A 16,344-nucleotide genomic window follows, 5' to 3' on the forward strand; every position below is an offset into this window, starting at 1 on the left:
GTTTTCGCTCTCACTTGGGCTTGAATTTCTCCTCTCATTCACCTAAAAAAAATGTAAAATTAAGGGAACATCTGATAGGACTAAAAACTAGATTCCAAAGGAACCCTAACAGCCTTTATATGGATTAAAATCAGATGTTGTATGTGGATCTAATTTTTTCCTAAAGGAAAAAAAAAATGAACAAGACTAGAAGTAAGAAAAATTGATTCCCTCTAGATTCCATCCTGCGTCAGCAGGCTTTCACGCTTTTATTTTTGGAAGTATGATTTTTTAAAAAGAACTACAAAAGGCATTTAATTTTGTTTGAACCAATAACACATGACCGGTCAGCTTTTAAAAGTGAAAAAAAAAAGTGTTCCAAAGAAATTTAGAAATAGCTGCCTATTGACAGAAAACATCAACATTTGATATATAAAATAACAAAAAAGTGCCCCTTATAAAACAAAAATATCTTTGCCCGGCCAAGAAGAAAGTGGTCCATCAAAATTGAACACTTATTTATCAGCTTGATTTGAACGACACCTTTAGGTTTTGATTTTTGCCTCTAAAATCAGGTTTTTAAAGTATTTTAGTGTATCAAAACGGGGATTAAAAAAAAAACCAGATTTAGCAAAACAGTAGCATCTGCATTGAAGATTTTGTTATTTTTTCATTACACTGAATTGTCATGGGGACTTCCAATAAAATTGTACTTTTTCAAATCCAACCCATTTTGCATCCATATACAAATGGAGTAAACCATGATTCAAATTCAATAGGCTGCCACTTTCTTCCCCAAATTTAAAGCTTTTTAAGTGCACAAGTGGTGTAGAAAATACAAGCCAGTGGATTCAACTCTGTCTCTAAGACACAATAAAAGAAAGCAAACCAAGCATATGAATGCATTTAAAATATTTTGGCAAATAGAAGGGCCTGTGCTTTCATGTACAGGGCTTTGTGATAATTGAAGTATGATTTATAAGTGAGCCAGAGAATTACAACCCAAAACCTCCTCAGCACCGGACAAATTAATTAGTGCAATTGATCTTACCTGACATTGGAAGATCGTGACAATAAAGCCCTGCCTCAATTCTCATCTTGGTCATGTCAGTTCTTTTTCGGGCTTGCTTATAACAATGTTTAGGAATGTAACTAGATAAAATGTGTTTTTGATTTACCAATTTTGATTCCAAATTCATTTAGCTGAATTTGGTAACGAACTATGGATCCAATTGCTAAACGGATTCAGATTCTGTAGTTAACTTCATAACAGATCCGTTCAAGTCCTATATCTTTTTAGGATTCCAATCTGATTACTTATAAATGTCAAATGTTATGCCAGTCGATTCTAACAGCAATTTTGAAAATGGGGTCAAGATCTGATCCCAATTACATATGAATGCATTTACAGTGCTATCTAGACCTGTTATCCGACATATGTTCTTCCATTTCACTGGATCTTCAAGGTTCAAAGGTTTTCATTGATGAATTACAAACACAGCAGAAGGAACTAGGGAGTCCTGATGAACTGAGAAGCAACAATTTTATATGTGAGCAACATGTGGAAACAAGAATTTTGCTCCTCCCCTCTCAATATAAACCTTTGAAGACGTTTATTTCTCGATCTGTGACTGTAAATCCCCCGTCCACGACAAGGTTGAGTCCGCTGGTGAACTTCGACTCGTCGCTAGCTAAATGGAGAGCGGCCTCTGCAATGTCCTCTGCTTTCAAGGTCACCCCCTTCAAAGGGGAGTTCTGATGCCCAACCTCCTCGAGATCGGCGTCGCTCAAGCCCAGTAAGCCGGAGGACAGCGGAGTCGGCACCAAGGAAGGTGAGATGCAGTTGGCTCTTATGCCGAACTGCCCAAGCTCTGCCGCCAAGTTCCTGGTCAGCCCCACCACCGCGTGCTTCGAAGCTGTGTAGGCATAATTGGCGGCGCCACCCATGACCGAGGCTACGCTCGCTGTGAAGATTATGCTGCCTTTCCTCTGGGGAATCATCACCCTCGCCGCGTGCTTGGCTGCCAAGAAGCATCCCGTAAGGTTGACGTTGATGACCTTCTGGAAGTCGGATATCGGGAAGTCGGCTATCCGCGTCGATTTCTCGAGAATGCCGGCGTTGCCGAACATCACATCGATCTTGCCGTACTTGGCCACGGCTCTGTCGACGGCGGAACGGACATCGTCCTCGTTGGTCACGTCGCAGTGGACGTAGGAGGCGTCGTCGCCGGAGGAGGAAATTTCCCGGGCAACCTTTTCGGCCAATTCGTCCTGGATGTCCAGGATCATGACCTTGGCACCATGGCGATGGAACAATTTGGCAGTGCTCTCGCCTATCCCACTTGCGGCGCCCGTTATCAGAGCTACTTTCCCTCTCAACCTGCTTAACATATGTCAAATGCAAGCCATATAAATTGTTTCTAATACAGATAAAATTGATCATACAAGTTCTTCAGTTGAGTCAATTATTGGTGATGCAATGTATCTCTCTCTTCGATAAATCATGTCAGGAAACTTGTTTTTTTCACTAACACTTTGCAGAAAATTATTACTGTGGTTGGACCCATAACAATTTAAAAAGAATGGCGTCTATGCCTATCACGTGAAGATCAATTAACTTGTCTCGTCTATTTTAATTGACGCGACTTGGAATACTGTAATGCTCAACTATTAGTTTACTTGGAAGATTCAGTTACTTTAAGTGATGCCATTTGGAAACTCTAATACCGCAGGCTTCCACTGCCCGTGACCTAATAAAGCGACCAACAATTCTCAAGAAGAAGAAGAAGGAGAAGAAGAAGTGATAGCTGTTTCGTGTTTACATATATGACTAATATTCAATATGTTGATGGTGCAGAATGTTAACTAGGAGCTGTCTTCTGTCATTCTTTCCTAACAATAGAGGGTCTCCCTCAGCGCTATCCATTGGAAAGGAAAGATCTAAATGGAGGGCACACGAAAAGGAAATGATCCCTCAAGAATTAGTGTCTACCTCGGTTTAACTTCATTTCTACTTCTGTATGTTTTCTTGGCAAATTTCTCTTATGACGAGTTCGTAAGATTTAGAATATCATTGCGTCGAGTCTTCCTCTCTATCTGTCTCTCTGATGTCTGGCACACAAGAAGACAAGCCACAGATGGAAGATCAAACAAAAACTAATGGACCTCACACAAGCCACAGACATTGACAAAGCATCTGCCGACGATCTTCTAATACCATCTCAATTATCAAGAGGCTTAAAACAGCAAACTAAGTAAGCAACTGGAAGAATAGATCTTTCGATTGGCAGCCTCTGCATCCGACATCACTCATTTAGTTTACAGTATCTGACACTTCAAGAAACCAACCATAGATCTCTCCTTAGCCTCTCTAGCTTTGTCACACCCAATAAAACCAAAATAAAAGAGAAGTTTGTGTACCTTTGAGCCATGGAAGAAGGTCGGCTGCTGCTGTTTGCAATCGATGAGAGCCTTCCTTTCTTGCTTCCTTGCTGTTTGTGAGTGAGCTGAGGTCCCCTTGGCACGCCTATAGATATAGGAGGGAGTTTCTACAAAAGCCCCAGTTTTATAAAAATTTCGTATTTGGCCTATAATTTAAAAAAATGACTGCTTCCTGATTCCCTATAAAAGTCTTCACTTTTTTAAAAGCTATCAGATTCAATTATTCAAATGCCCAAAGCCATCATATTTTAACTTGAGAAACAGAAAAGTTTGCTGAAAAATGCAATGTAAGCAATGTTTTTGCTTGTTGTTTTTCAAGTTAATTTAAGTCCACTTCAGCCTTTATTTGGTAAATGTTTATAAAGAAATGCGCTCATCAAGAAAACTGTAAACAGTGGTTTCTTTTCTTGAAATGTAGGCACAGAGGAATGAAATTCTCTCTTCTTTTTTTTTTTTAGTTCACAAGTTTTGAACCCATGGGCCACCGCTTTCTCCCATACGGGCTTCTTTTTTAATCGGAAAATCTGCAAAAACCAGACTCCAAATCAAATTAATGTCACTAAGAAAAGGCAGTGAACTGTAGAACACAGGCAAATAAACTTGTAAAAGATGGAAAATTCTTTGCATCACATGAAGCAAACCTTTTCTTAGAAAAGTCATCAAAGACAAAGGTAGAATTAAAAAATTTTCTTCAAAATCATTATATAATACAAGTGAAATTTTTAAAATTTGCTTGGTATTGAGGGGAACGGGTCGCCCCCTAAATTCCGAAGCCATGCCATGCCTTAAATGAGAATCAAAGAGTGTGTGACCTTTGATGGACCATGGAAAAGAGTTTCGACTATCACCACATAAATCAAACTGAGTTTTGTGCACACAACAAATATGCACCAAGGAAAAGAAAGAAAGAAGCTGTGATATTTTAGAACTTTTTTTTAATGAAATATACATTTTAGTTTTTAATATTATGATAATTTTCATTTTATCCCTTCAAAAGGTTGTCTTTTTCCACTTTAATAGATGTATTTTAGTCATTGTACACTTACATAATACATAGACAATGCATAAAGAACAATTTCATGTTTTCCATTTATGGGATTATCTTTCAATTCCTAATGCAAACAAAAACTAAAGCCTCAGTTTTCAACGGTTGCGAAAAAGAAACTATTCGCTTTTAGTACAGGCTGTTTGAAAGAACCGGTTCACTTAAATTTAAGGGTGGGCGACTGGGCGTCGAGCCCGCCCGTGTCGGCCCGTCGGGCCTAGGCTCAATCCTTTTGATAATAAAAAAAATATTTTTAAGTTATAAAATAAATTTTTATAATATAAATAAATACATATTATTAAATTTAAAAATAATAAAAAAATATTTTTTTAAATTATTATAAACCAACTCGAGTCAACCCGAACAGCAACATGGGGCCCGGGCCAGTACCGGGTACTTGATGGATACTCGGCCGTGGCCCAGGCCTACTTAAATTCTACTACAATAAATCAACTTTTTTGGAAAAAATATCACATAAATCATGGTGTGCGCAACTCCGACGAGTAAGATCCGACTTGTCTGACCCAACGAGGTAGGCGATTCAGGGTTCATTTTCTCTAATCATGGTGTTGGATTGCCCAACTCCGGACTCGTGGCCTGGTTTTTGAATGATTCGAGTCAGCTCGGGCGATTCCCGAGCCAGCCCGGTGATTTTTTTTTTTTTTGGAACTTTTTCTATAAATGGAACTGTATAGACGTTGTATATCTAAATTTAGTGTGACAAGATTTATTCCCCTGGGATTTTTTTTTTTCCAATTATAAGTGTAGTTTTCTTAGTCACCAAATTTTAATATTTTTTTATCATTCTCCAGAGTTTGAAATGTTATAAAATCTTGTGTTGATGTTAGGTATCCCAGCATCATACTTATATGGACAATTAATAAGTTAAATCAACCTAAACCATTGACATTTGAGGAGCATTTGTAGATAATTTTCTACCATTCCAAATTTTTATTTCCAAAAAGAATCTATTAAAACATGTGAAGTGATAAGACTGTAAAATATGGGCACACTAGGAGTGTGTTTGCTTAGAAGTCAAATCGAAGGCTTTTACATAGGATCAATAGTGTAAACATACATCAAATTTTACCATTCTGTAAAAAAAAAAAAGAAATTGAGATCCTCAATTTATGGTCACAATTTTAGAGTCAAGGTCATCTTAAATGCACAGATCTGAGGTACCCAATGATCTAAAAAACTTTAAACAATAGGATACAAGTTTGAAACCAATTGCACATCAATGCTATACAACTAACAACCAACATGTGTTTTCTCATTTAACTAATTCTTACTCGTTTTTCATTGATCAATCTACAACACAACAAAAGGAAACGTCCCAAATTATCTTAGAAGCAACACTTGCATATGAATAATGTGTGAAAATTAACAAGAATTTCTGTCCTTCAATATAAACCTAATTTGTAGACATTTAATTCTCCAAGTGTAACTGTGATCCCTCCATCCACAACAAGGTTGAGTCCGCTGGTGAACTTGGACTCATCGCTAGCCAGATAGAGCGCGGCCTCTGCAATCTCCTCTTTCTTCAAGGTCACCCCCTTCAAATTGGAGTTCCGTTGCCCCAGCCCATCGACATCGGCAAGGCTCAGTTCTTTTGCAGCTGCAGCAAATGGAGTCGCCACCAGGTAAGGTGAGATGCAGTTGGCTCGTATCCCGAACTGGCCCAGCTCTGCCGCCAAGTTCCTGGTCAGCCCCACCACTGCGTGCTTCGAAGCTGTGTAGCCATGCTGGGCAGTGCCGCCGACGACTGACGCCATGCTCGCCGTGAAGATTATGCTGCCTTTCCTTTGAGGAATCATCACCCTCGCCGCATGCTTGGCTGCCAAGAAGCATCCCGTCACGTTGACGTCCATGACCCGCTGGAAGACGGATTTCGGGAAGTCAGCCAGCCGCGCAGCTTTCTCGACAATTCCGGCGTTGTTGAACATCACGTCAACCTTCCCGTACTTGGCCACGGCTGCGTCGACGGCGGAACGGACGTCGTCCTCGTTTGTTACGTCGCAGTGGAAATAGGAGGCGTCTTCGCCGGAGGGAGAAATTTCGTCGGCAACTTTTTGGCCCAGTTCGTCCTGGATGTCCAGGATCATGACCTTGGCCCCGTGACGGTGGAACAATTTGGCGGTGCTCTCGGCCATCCCGCTTGCGGCGCCCGTTATCAGAGCTACTTTCCCCCTCAACCTGAGATACATACGTCAAATGCGTGCCATATGTTGTTTCTACAAGTTCTTCACGGGAGTCAGATAGAGAAATCAACGGTGCCATGAATCTTTACTTGTAGAAGCCGTGTGATGAAACTTGTTTTTCATTAAGAAATGTCAAGAATATCTATATGCTATTTGGCATGCAACGAGGGGAGAAGTCAAAAAAATATATTTTTATAACACACTAAAAATAAATATATATGGTTAACAAATTTTCAATTACATATAAAGCTATAAAGTTTAAACACTGAATCAAACTTTCAAAAATGGGCTCCATAAAACATACAGCGATACCCTGAAAACCGCACCTGCTTCTGCTTGCAACCATGGATTCCCATCCCCATAACTCAAGAAGAGACTTGAGACTTTGTCTCTCTCTCACACGTTCACAACTATGCAAAAACTATGAAAGCAAATAGAGACATCGATATGTTCTTGGGAAGGCTCGGTTCAGTGCAAGAAAATGGGTTAGTTTCATCAGACTTTTTCTCTAATGGACTTATGACGCTATAGGTAAAGTTTCCACTAAAAGGAAATATTCAGTACATATATAATACTGTTTGGTAATGTCATTGAAGTTCTCTAGATCTCTCTCAATCTCGCTGCTCCTTCTGGGGATCTTTATAAACCATCTGAATTCCCAAGTGTCTTCAAAGAGAAACTAAGCAATTGGAGTCGTAAACCTTTCCAAATGAAGCCTCTGCATCCGACTTCACTCAATTGCTTTACGAGTTCGATACAGCAAGAAGCCAACTATTGTTCTGACTTAGGCCTCTGCTTCATAACACCCACGAAAGAGAACAAACAAAGATGAAAAGAAAAGAGAGGGATTAGTTTACCTTTGAGCCATGGAAGGAAGTTGGCAGCAGCTCATTCTGATAGATGAGTGCCTTCGTCGCTTCCTCCTTGTTGCATGTGAGAGTTGCGGGCTCCTTGGCCTACATATATAGGAAGAAGTCCCTAGCTTACCTTTCTTTCGCTTGGTGGAAAATTTTCATATTTGATCTTATCATTTGCCGACCATTAAAAAATGAACTGTTCTTTCTAATTCCCTGTTACAAGTTTAAATTTTCATGAAGGATCTGACCTTAACTTGCGAAACATAAAGCACTTGACTGCATTTATTTTAGCTTTATATCAGTGTTTCAGCTAACTTTCTTATTTTTCCTGGCTAAGAGAAGTTCAGGGGAAGCACGATAAGTAGACGGGAAGACCTGACTCCGAAGTCCAATTTGGAGGCGCAAGACTTGGTTTTAGGAACTTAGTATAATCTAAAACCGGTGTATATGTATGACAAATTTGAAGTTAGTCTTAGCTAGCTTCCTGATGTTATTGAACTGAATGAGGTCAACCCTGAAAGCTCGTGTTGGAAAAAAGGTAAGAAAAAATGATACCTGTACTTTGAATGACCTTTCGAAGAGGCAAAAGCCTATTGACAGTGTCAAATTTTGACTGGTTTTCAAACGGAGGCATTAAATTTTCATTTGACTTTTTGCTAAGAAGAATTGCTTCTTACGGAAGATGAATGTACATACTGCATTTTTGCATAGAAATCTTCATGAAGTTCTATATAACATGACTCCTCGAGTTTGCAAGCTTAGTTACTTCTTGTATTGGTGCTCAAATTTCTCTCATGTTCTCTTGGAATGTGCATGGCTTCCAAGCTAGTATATGTCGATGATCTTGTTATTGCAATATCTTGTGAGAGCATGGTGAATTTCAAAGGATTATTTGGGTAGTATATTTCACATGAAGGATATAAGAGCAATTGGAAGCATGTTCTCGAAATTGGATAAGCTATGCTCAACAGGTGCATATTTATACCTTTGATACTGTGTTTGTGTGTGGACATATCTTGCTTTCTACGCTGCTTGATTGGAAGGCTCATTTATTTAACCATGCTTGACTTGACCTTATATTTCATTTGTCATTCATATGGTTATAGCCCCTTTATAATTAAAGAAATCGCAGCTAAGTCACATGAATATTGATACGAGTACATACTATCAATATGAGAATATATGACAAAGTCATTCTTAACATTGAAATTTCGATGCCTATATCTGACATATAAGTTGCCCTCATAAATGATAGCTAGGTCTGCGTGGACAACTAGCCACTTGACTTGGTAGTGCCTAAAAATTTTTGAATTCAAAAGATATCTGACTCTTCAAAATCAAAACGAAATAATTGAGGGGCACCAACAGAAAAATAAGCAAATTCTAGATACATACATATATATATATATATAATGACCTTTTGTGGCACTGTGTGGGCAATTGCCCTCACAAGCTTATAGGCATACCGCCCCTGATCGCCACTTCAAACTTTCATGGCCTTGCTGTTAGATATCTCTTGTTAATATATAACTTTATTTCATCTGAAAAATTCTTTGCATCTCAAAATCAAGTCTGCCTGCCGTCCATTGCTCATGGAATTCAGATGGGATGCCGCGCAAAGAAAGTCATAAAAGATGAAAACGAAGCCTTGGAGAAAATAGTGAGTGCGTGGACTTTTCCCGATGGTGGGAGAGCAAAAAACCTATAGAAAGGTTCGACCAGCACCACAAAAATTCTTTATTTTCATAATGGTGCTTTAAATTATTTGTTTATTTTTATATAATGGCCCCCCCTTAGAGCGTGAATGTCTTTTAATTAGTGCCCACCATCCCAAAATTCCTCTCTCTGCCACTCATATGGACAACCTTTTTATTTTTTATTTTTTTTACTAAATGTAACTATATAGATGTCATGTATGTAAATTTAATGTGTTTTCATTCTCTTGGGTTTTTTTTTCCATTTGAAGTGTTAGTTTTCTTAATCTCCACAATTTTAATTTTTTGTTTACCATATATAGATGTCATGTATGTAAATTTAATGTGTTTTCATTCTCTTGGGTTTTTTTTCCATTTGAAGTGTTAGTTTTCTTAATCTCCACATTTTTAATTTTTTTTTTTACCATATTCAAGGGTTTGAAATGTTATAAAATCTTGTTAAGCAGAGAAAGGGCAGAGTCAGAAATTTTTCATAAGAGAGACTGAATTAAAGTTTATAAATTTTGACTAGTGTCTAATTATCATTTTTCAAAATTTTTATATAAAACAAATGAAATTTTTTAAATTTTATATGTTAATTTAAAAAAAAAAGAGAGAGAGAGAGAGATGAGGCCAAATCCCGTACGGAATCATACTTAGATGGTTAACTAGTAAGTCAAATCAACCTAAATAGTTGACGCTTAAAGGGCATCTATAGATTATTTTCTACCTACCCAAACTTTTTATTTCTAAAAACAAATCATGTTCAAAGACGCACACTTCTGAAATAAATTTTCAAAAATGATGTTGATGTTTTGAAATTTTGTGACAATGATGGATTTTTCTTAACAAGTTGCCAAATAAAGACGCCGTATTTTTTGGTAGCTTATGAGATGTTCACTTTTCCCTTATCCAAAATTTAAAAGTATTCAAATAGCTCCATGGATCACAGGCGGGTGTTTGGTTTCAGTACAACCTCCATCTGGTGGATCCCAATATATATGTCCAATGAATCCTCATCTTTTCTTATCAGATTCGGTTTGACTTCGTAGCCAAATTCAACCGAGCCTCCGATAAAAGATAAACTCTATTACATATCATCGCCAAATATTATGTTGGCCCAACTTGACTCGCACTTATATTATTTGATGGTATGCTGATCCGATAAAAGATCAAATCTAGTGGTTCTTGTAATACTTTGATGTGTTATCCGCTGTGCTTCAAATGGTGGCAAACGTAACACCCAAGTTAAAGAATATATAGCAAGTTTCAAAACAAGCCAAAACCTTGGAGGTATAAAGGTATGACCTTGTGAAGCTGGTTATACATGCCACCAACATGTACGAAATTTTGAAAAAGAAAATTTTTTGTAGGGACAAAAAAAAAAACAAAAAAAAGGTAAGGATTTGTGTATGAGATAATGATAAAGGTATCAGATAATAAGTATGAGATAATGATGAGGGTATGAGATAATGATGAGGGTATGAGATAATGAGTGTGAGATAACGACATGATTATGAATATTCACTATGCATGTGCAATGTAAGAGCATTAAAATAAATATGCATATTAGTAATATGATCCACCCTCCAGCATTCACTCATTATCTATACAAGTGACTTATTGCGTACACAAGTGACCTAAAGAGCTTGATTTCATGGCCTGGGTGTTTTACCATTGTTTTATTTAACTCAACATTTAAAAAAAATGGAGTCCAAATTTGAGACCAATTGCATAAGAGTGGATATATATATATATATATATATATATATATATATATATATATATATATATATATATATATATATATATATATGTGACACCAACCCTGCTGTAACCTTATTTTTGAGTGACATTTTTCATACGGCAAAACTTCAAACTTGATATAAGCTAAAATCCATGCATTATATATATATGTGTGTGTATTTATATATGACTAATATTCAATATGTTGATGGTGCAGAATGTTAACTAGGAGCTGTCTTCTGTCATTCTTTCCTAACAATAGAGGGTCTCCCTCAGCGCTATCCATTGGAAAGGAAAGATCTAAATGGAGGGCACACGAAAAGGAAATGATCCCTCAAGAATTAGTGTCTACCTCGGTTTAACTTCATTTCTACTTCTGTATGTTTTCTTGGCAAATTTCTCTTATGACGAGTTCGTAAGATTTACAATATCATTGCGTCGAGTCTTCCTCTCTATCTGTCTCTCTGATGTCTGGCACACAAGAAGACAAGCCACAGATGGAAGATCAAACAAAAACTAATGGACCTCACACAAGCCACAGACATTGACAAAGCATCTGCCGACGATCTTCTAATACCATCTCAATTATCAAGAGGCTTAAAACAGCAAACTAAGTAAGCAACTGGAAGAATAGATCTTTCGATTGGCAGCCTCTGCATCCGACATCACTCATTTAGTTTACAGTATCTGACACTTCAAGAAACCAACCATAGATCTCTCCTTAGCCTCTCTAGCTTTGTCACACCCAATAAAACACCAAAATAAAAGAGAAGTTTGTGTACCTTTGAGCCATGGAAGAAGGTCGGCTGCTGCTGTTTGCAATCGATGAGAGCCTTCCTTTCTTGCTTCCTTGCTGTTTGTGAGTGAGCTGAGGTCTCCTTGGCACGCCTATAGATATAGGAGGGAGTTTCTACAAAAGCCCCAGTTTTATAAAAATTTCGTATTTGGCCTATAATTTAAAAAAATGACTGCTTCCTGATTCCCTATAAAAGTCTTCACTTTTTTAAAAGCTATCAGATTCAATTATTCAAATGCCCAAAGCCATCATATTTTAACTTGAGAAACAGAAAAGTTTGCTGAAAAATGCAATGTAAGCAATGTTTTTGCTTGTTGTTTTTCAAGTTAATTTAAGTCCACTTCAGCCTTTATTTGGTAAATGTTTATAAAGAAATGCGCTCATCAAGAAAACTGTAAACAGTGGTTTCTTTTCTTGAAATGTAGGCACAGAGGAATGAAATTCTCTCTTCTTTTTTTTTTTTAGTTCACAAGTTTTGAACCCATGGGCCACCGCTTTCTCCCATACGGGCTTCTTTTTTAATCGGAAAATCTGCAAAAACCAGACTCCAAATCAAATTAATGTCACTAAGAAAAGGCAGTGAACTGTAGAACACAGGCAAATAAACTTGTAAAAGATGGAAAATTCTTTGCATCACATGAAGCAAACCTTTTCTTAGAAAAGTCATCAAAGACAAAGGTAGAATTAAAATATTTTCTTCAAAATCATTATATAATACAAGTGAAATTTTTTAAAATTTGCTTGGTATTGAGGGGAACGGGTCGCCCCCTAAATTCCGAAGCCATGCCATGCCTTAAATGAGAATCAAAGAGTGTGTGACCTTTGATGGACCATGGAAAAGAGTTTCGACTATCACCACATAAATCAAACTGAGTTTTGTGCACACAACAAATATGCACCAAGGAAAAGAAAGAAAGAAGCTGTGATATTTTAGAACTTTTTTTTAATGAAATATACATTTTAGTTTTTAATATTATGATAATTTTCATTTTATCCCTTCAAAAGGTTGTCTTTTTCCACTTTAATAGATGTATTTTAGTCATTGTACACTTACATACATAGACAATGCATAAAGAACAATTTCATGTTTTCCATTTATGGGATTATCTTTCAATTCCTAATGCAAACAAAAACTAAAGCCTCAGTTTTCAACGGTTGCGAAAAAGAAACTATTCGCTTTTAGTACAGGCTGTTTGAAAGAACCGGTTCACTTAAATTCTACTACGATAAAGCAAAATTTTTCAGAAAAAACATCACATAAGTCATGGTGTGCGCGACTCGGACGAGTAAGATCCGACTTGCCTGACCCAAACGAGTTAGGCGATTCGGGGTTCATTCTCTCTAATCATGGTGTTGGATTGCCCAACTCCTGACTCGTGGCCTGGTCTCTGAACGATTCGAGTCAGCTCGGGCGATTCCCGAGCCAGCCCGGTGATTTTTTTTTTTTTTGAACTTTTTCTACAAATGGAACTATATAGATGTTGTATATCTAAATTTAGTGTGACAAGATTTATTCCCCTGGGATTTTTTTTTTCAATTAAATATGGGCACACTAGGAGTCTGTTTGCTTAGAAGTCAAATCGAAGGCTTTTATATAGGATCAATAGGGTAAACAAACATCAAATTTTACCATTCTGTAAAAAAAAAAATGAGATCCTCAATTTATGGTCACAATTTTAGAGTCAAGGTCATCTTAAATGCACAGATCTGAGGTACCCAATGATCTAAAAAACTTTAAACAATAGGATACAAGTTTGAAACCAATTGCACATCAATGCTATACAACTAACAACCAACATGTGTTTTCTCATTTAACTAATTCATACTCGTTTTTCATTGATCAATTTACAACACAACAAAAGGAAACGTCCCAAATTATCTTAGATGCAAGGGTTGCATATGAATAATGTGTGAAAATTAACAAGAATTTATGTCCTTCAATATAAACCTAATTTGTAGACATTTAATTCTCCAAGTGTAACTGTGACCCCTCCATCCACAACAAGGTTGAGTCCGCTGGTGAACTTGGACTCATCGCTAGCCAAATAGAGCGCGGCCTCTGCAACCTCCTCTTTCTTCAAGATCACCCCCTTCAAATTGGAGATCCGTTGCCCCAACCCATCGACATCGGCAAGGCTCAGTTCCATTGCAGCTGCAGCAAATGGAGTCGCCACCAGGTAAGGTGAGATGCAGTTGGCTCGTATCCCGAACTGGCCCAGCTCTGCCGCCAAGTTCCTGGTCAGCCCCACCACTGCGTGCTTCGAAGCTGTGTAGCCATGCTGCGCAGTGCCGCCGGCGACTGACGCCGTGCTCGCCGTGAAGATTATGCTGCCTTTCCTTTGAGGAACCATCACCCTCGCCGCATGCTTGGCTGCCAAGAAGCATCCCGTCACGTTGACGTCCATGACCCGCTGGAAGACGGATTTCGGGAAGTCAGCCAGCCGCGCAGCTTTCTCGGCAATTCCGGCGTTGTTGAACATCACGTCAACCTTCCCGTACTTGGCCACGGCTGCGTCGACGGCGGAACGGACGTCGTCCTCGTTTGTTACGTCGCAGTGGAAATAGGAGGCGTCTTCGCCGGAGGGAGAAATTTCGTCGGCAACTTTTTGGCCCAGTTCGTCCTGGATGTCCAGGATCATGACCTTGGCACCGTGGCGGTGGAACAATTTGGCGGTGCTCTCGGCCATCCCGCTTGCGGCGCCCGTTATCAGAGCTACTTTCCCCCTCAACCTGAGATACATACGTCAAATGCGTGCCATATGTTGTTTCTACAAGTTCTTCACGGGAGTCAGATAGAGAAATCAACGGTGCCATGAATCTTTACTTGTAGAAGCCGTGTGATGAAACTTGTTTTTCATTAAGAAATGTCAAGAATATCTATATGCTATTTGGCATGCAACGAGGGGAGAAGTCAAAAAAATATATTTTTATAACACACTAAAAATAAATATATATGGTTAACAAATTTTCAATTACATATAAAGCTATAAACACTGAATCAAACTTTCAAAAAGTGGGCTCCATAAAACATACAGCGATACCCCAAAAACCCCACCTGCTTCTGCTTGCAACCATGGATTCCCATCCCCATAACTCAAGAAGAGACTTGAGACTTTGTCTCTCTCTCACACGTTCACAACTATGCAAAAATTATGAAAGCAAATAGCATCGATATGTTCTTGGGAAGGCTCGGTTCAGTGCAAGAAAATGGGTTAGTTTCATCAGACTTTTTCTCTAATGGACTTATGACGCTATAGGTAAAGTTTCCACTAAAAGGAAATATTCAGTACATATATAATACTGTTTGGTAATGTCATTGAAGTTCTCTAGATCTCTCTCAATCTCGCTGCTCCTTCTGGGGATCTTTATAAACCATCTGAATTCCCAAGTGTCTTCAAAGAGAAACTAAGCAATTGGAGTCGTAAACCTTTCCAAATGAAGCCTCTGCATCCGACTTCACTCAATTGCTTTACGAGTTCGATACAGCAAGAAGCCAACTATTGTTCTGACTTAGGCCTCTGCTTCATAACACCCACGAAAGAGAACAAACAAAGATGAAAAGAAAAGAGAGAGATTAGTGAGATTAGCTTACCTTTGAGCCATGGAAGGAAGTTGGCAGCAGTTCATTCTGATAGATAAGTGCCTTCGTCTCTTCCTCCTTGTTGCATGTGAGAGTTGCGGGCTCCTTGGCGTACATATATAGGAAGGAGTCCCTAGCTTACCTTTCTTTCGCTTGGTGGAAAATTTTCATATTTGATCCTATCATTCGCCGACAATTAAAAAATGAACTGTTCTTTCTAATTCCCTGTTTACAAGTTTAAATTTTCATGAAGGATCCGACCTTAACTTGCGAAAAATAAAGCACTTGACTGCATTTATTTTAGCTTTATATCAGTGTTTCAGCTAACTTTTTATTTTTCCTGGCTAAGAGAAGTTCAGGGGAAGCACGATAAGTAGACGGGAAGACCTGACTCCGAAGTCCAATTTGGAGGCGCCCAGACTTGGTTTTAGGAACTTGGTAAAGCTAAAACCTGTGTATATGTATGACATATTTGAAGTTAGTCTTAGCTAGCTTCCTGATGTTATTGAACTGAATGAGGTCAAGCCGTGCAAAGCTCGTGTTGGAAAAAAGGTAAGAAAAAATGATACATGTACTTTCAATGACCTTTCCAAGAGGAAAAAGCCTATTGACAGTGTCAAATTTTGACTGGTTTTCAAACGGAGGCATTAAATTTTCATTGACTTTTTGCTAAGAAGAATTGCTTCTTACGGAAGTTAATGTACATACTGCATTTTTGCATAGAAATCTTCACGAAGTTCTATATAACATGACTCTTCGAGTTTGCAAGCTTAGTTACTTCTTGTATTGGTGCTCAAAATTCTCTCATGTTCTCTTGGAATGTGCATGGCTTCCAAGCTAGTATATGTGGATGATCTTGTTATTGCAATATCTTGTGAGAGCATGGTGAATTTCAAAGGATTATTTGGGTAGTATATTTCACATGAAGGATATAAGAGCAATTGGAAGCATGTTCTCGAAATTGGATAAGCTATGCTCAACAGGTGCATATTTATACCTTTGATA

The 16,344-nt window shown here is 38.2% G+C and overlaps 3 protein-coding genes across 4 annotated transcripts; all 3 read right to left on the reverse strand.

The window, feature by feature from the left end:
• Nucleotides 1–1,406: 1,406 nt before the first annotated feature.
• On the reverse strand, nt 1,407–11,817 carry LOC116267798 (secoisolariciresinol dehydrogenase-like). 2 transcript variants are annotated; one of them, XM_050075602.1, is made up of 2 exons: nt 11,746–11,817; nt 1,407–2,359 (listed from the first exon to the last, which is right to left on the reverse strand). In XM_050075602.1, exons 1-2 carry the CDS (start codon nt 11,754–11,756, stop codon nt 1,570–1,572), a joined length of 801 nt encoding a protein of 266 aa, XP_049931559.1. In that variant the 5' UTR covers nt 11,757–11,817; the 3' UTR covers nt 1,407–1,569. The 2 variants fall into 2 exon arrangements, with proteins under 2 accessions (XP_049931559.1, XP_031505570.1); XM_031649710.1 differs by lacking the exon at nt 11,746–11,817 and adding an exon at nt 3,400–3,471.
• Nucleotides 5,726–7,652, reverse strand: LOC116265738 ((+)-borneol dehydrogenase 1-like). Its single transcript, XM_031646586.2, has 2 exons — nt 7,524–7,652; nt 5,726–6,661 (listed from the first exon to the last, which is right to left on the reverse strand). The coding sequence occupies exons 1-2, from the start codon at nt 7,556–7,558 to the stop codon at nt 5,869–5,871; spliced, it is 828 nt and encodes a 275-aa protein (XP_031502446.1). The 5' UTR covers nt 7,559–7,652; the 3' UTR covers nt 5,726–5,868.
• Nucleotides 11,818–13,601: 1,784 nt separating the features above from the next.
• Nucleotides 13,602–15,445, reverse strand: LOC116268079 ((+)-borneol dehydrogenase 1-like). Its single transcript, XM_031649895.2, has 2 exons — nt 15,352–15,445; nt 13,602–14,489 (listed from the first exon to the last, which is right to left on the reverse strand). Exons 1-2 carry the CDS (start codon nt 15,384–15,386, stop codon nt 13,697–13,699), a joined length of 828 nt encoding a protein of 275 aa, XP_031505755.1. The 5' UTR covers nt 15,387–15,445; the 3' UTR covers nt 13,602–13,696.
• Nucleotides 15,446–16,344: the final 899 nt, after the last annotated feature.

This window comes from Nymphaea colorata, chromosome 1 (assembly GCF_008831285.2).
Source record: "Nymphaea colorata isolate Beijing-Zhang1983 chromosome 1, ASM883128v2, whole genome shotgun sequence".
NCBI lineage: Eukaryota > Viridiplantae > Streptophyta > Magnoliopsida > Nymphaeales > Nymphaeaceae > Nymphaea > Nymphaea colorata.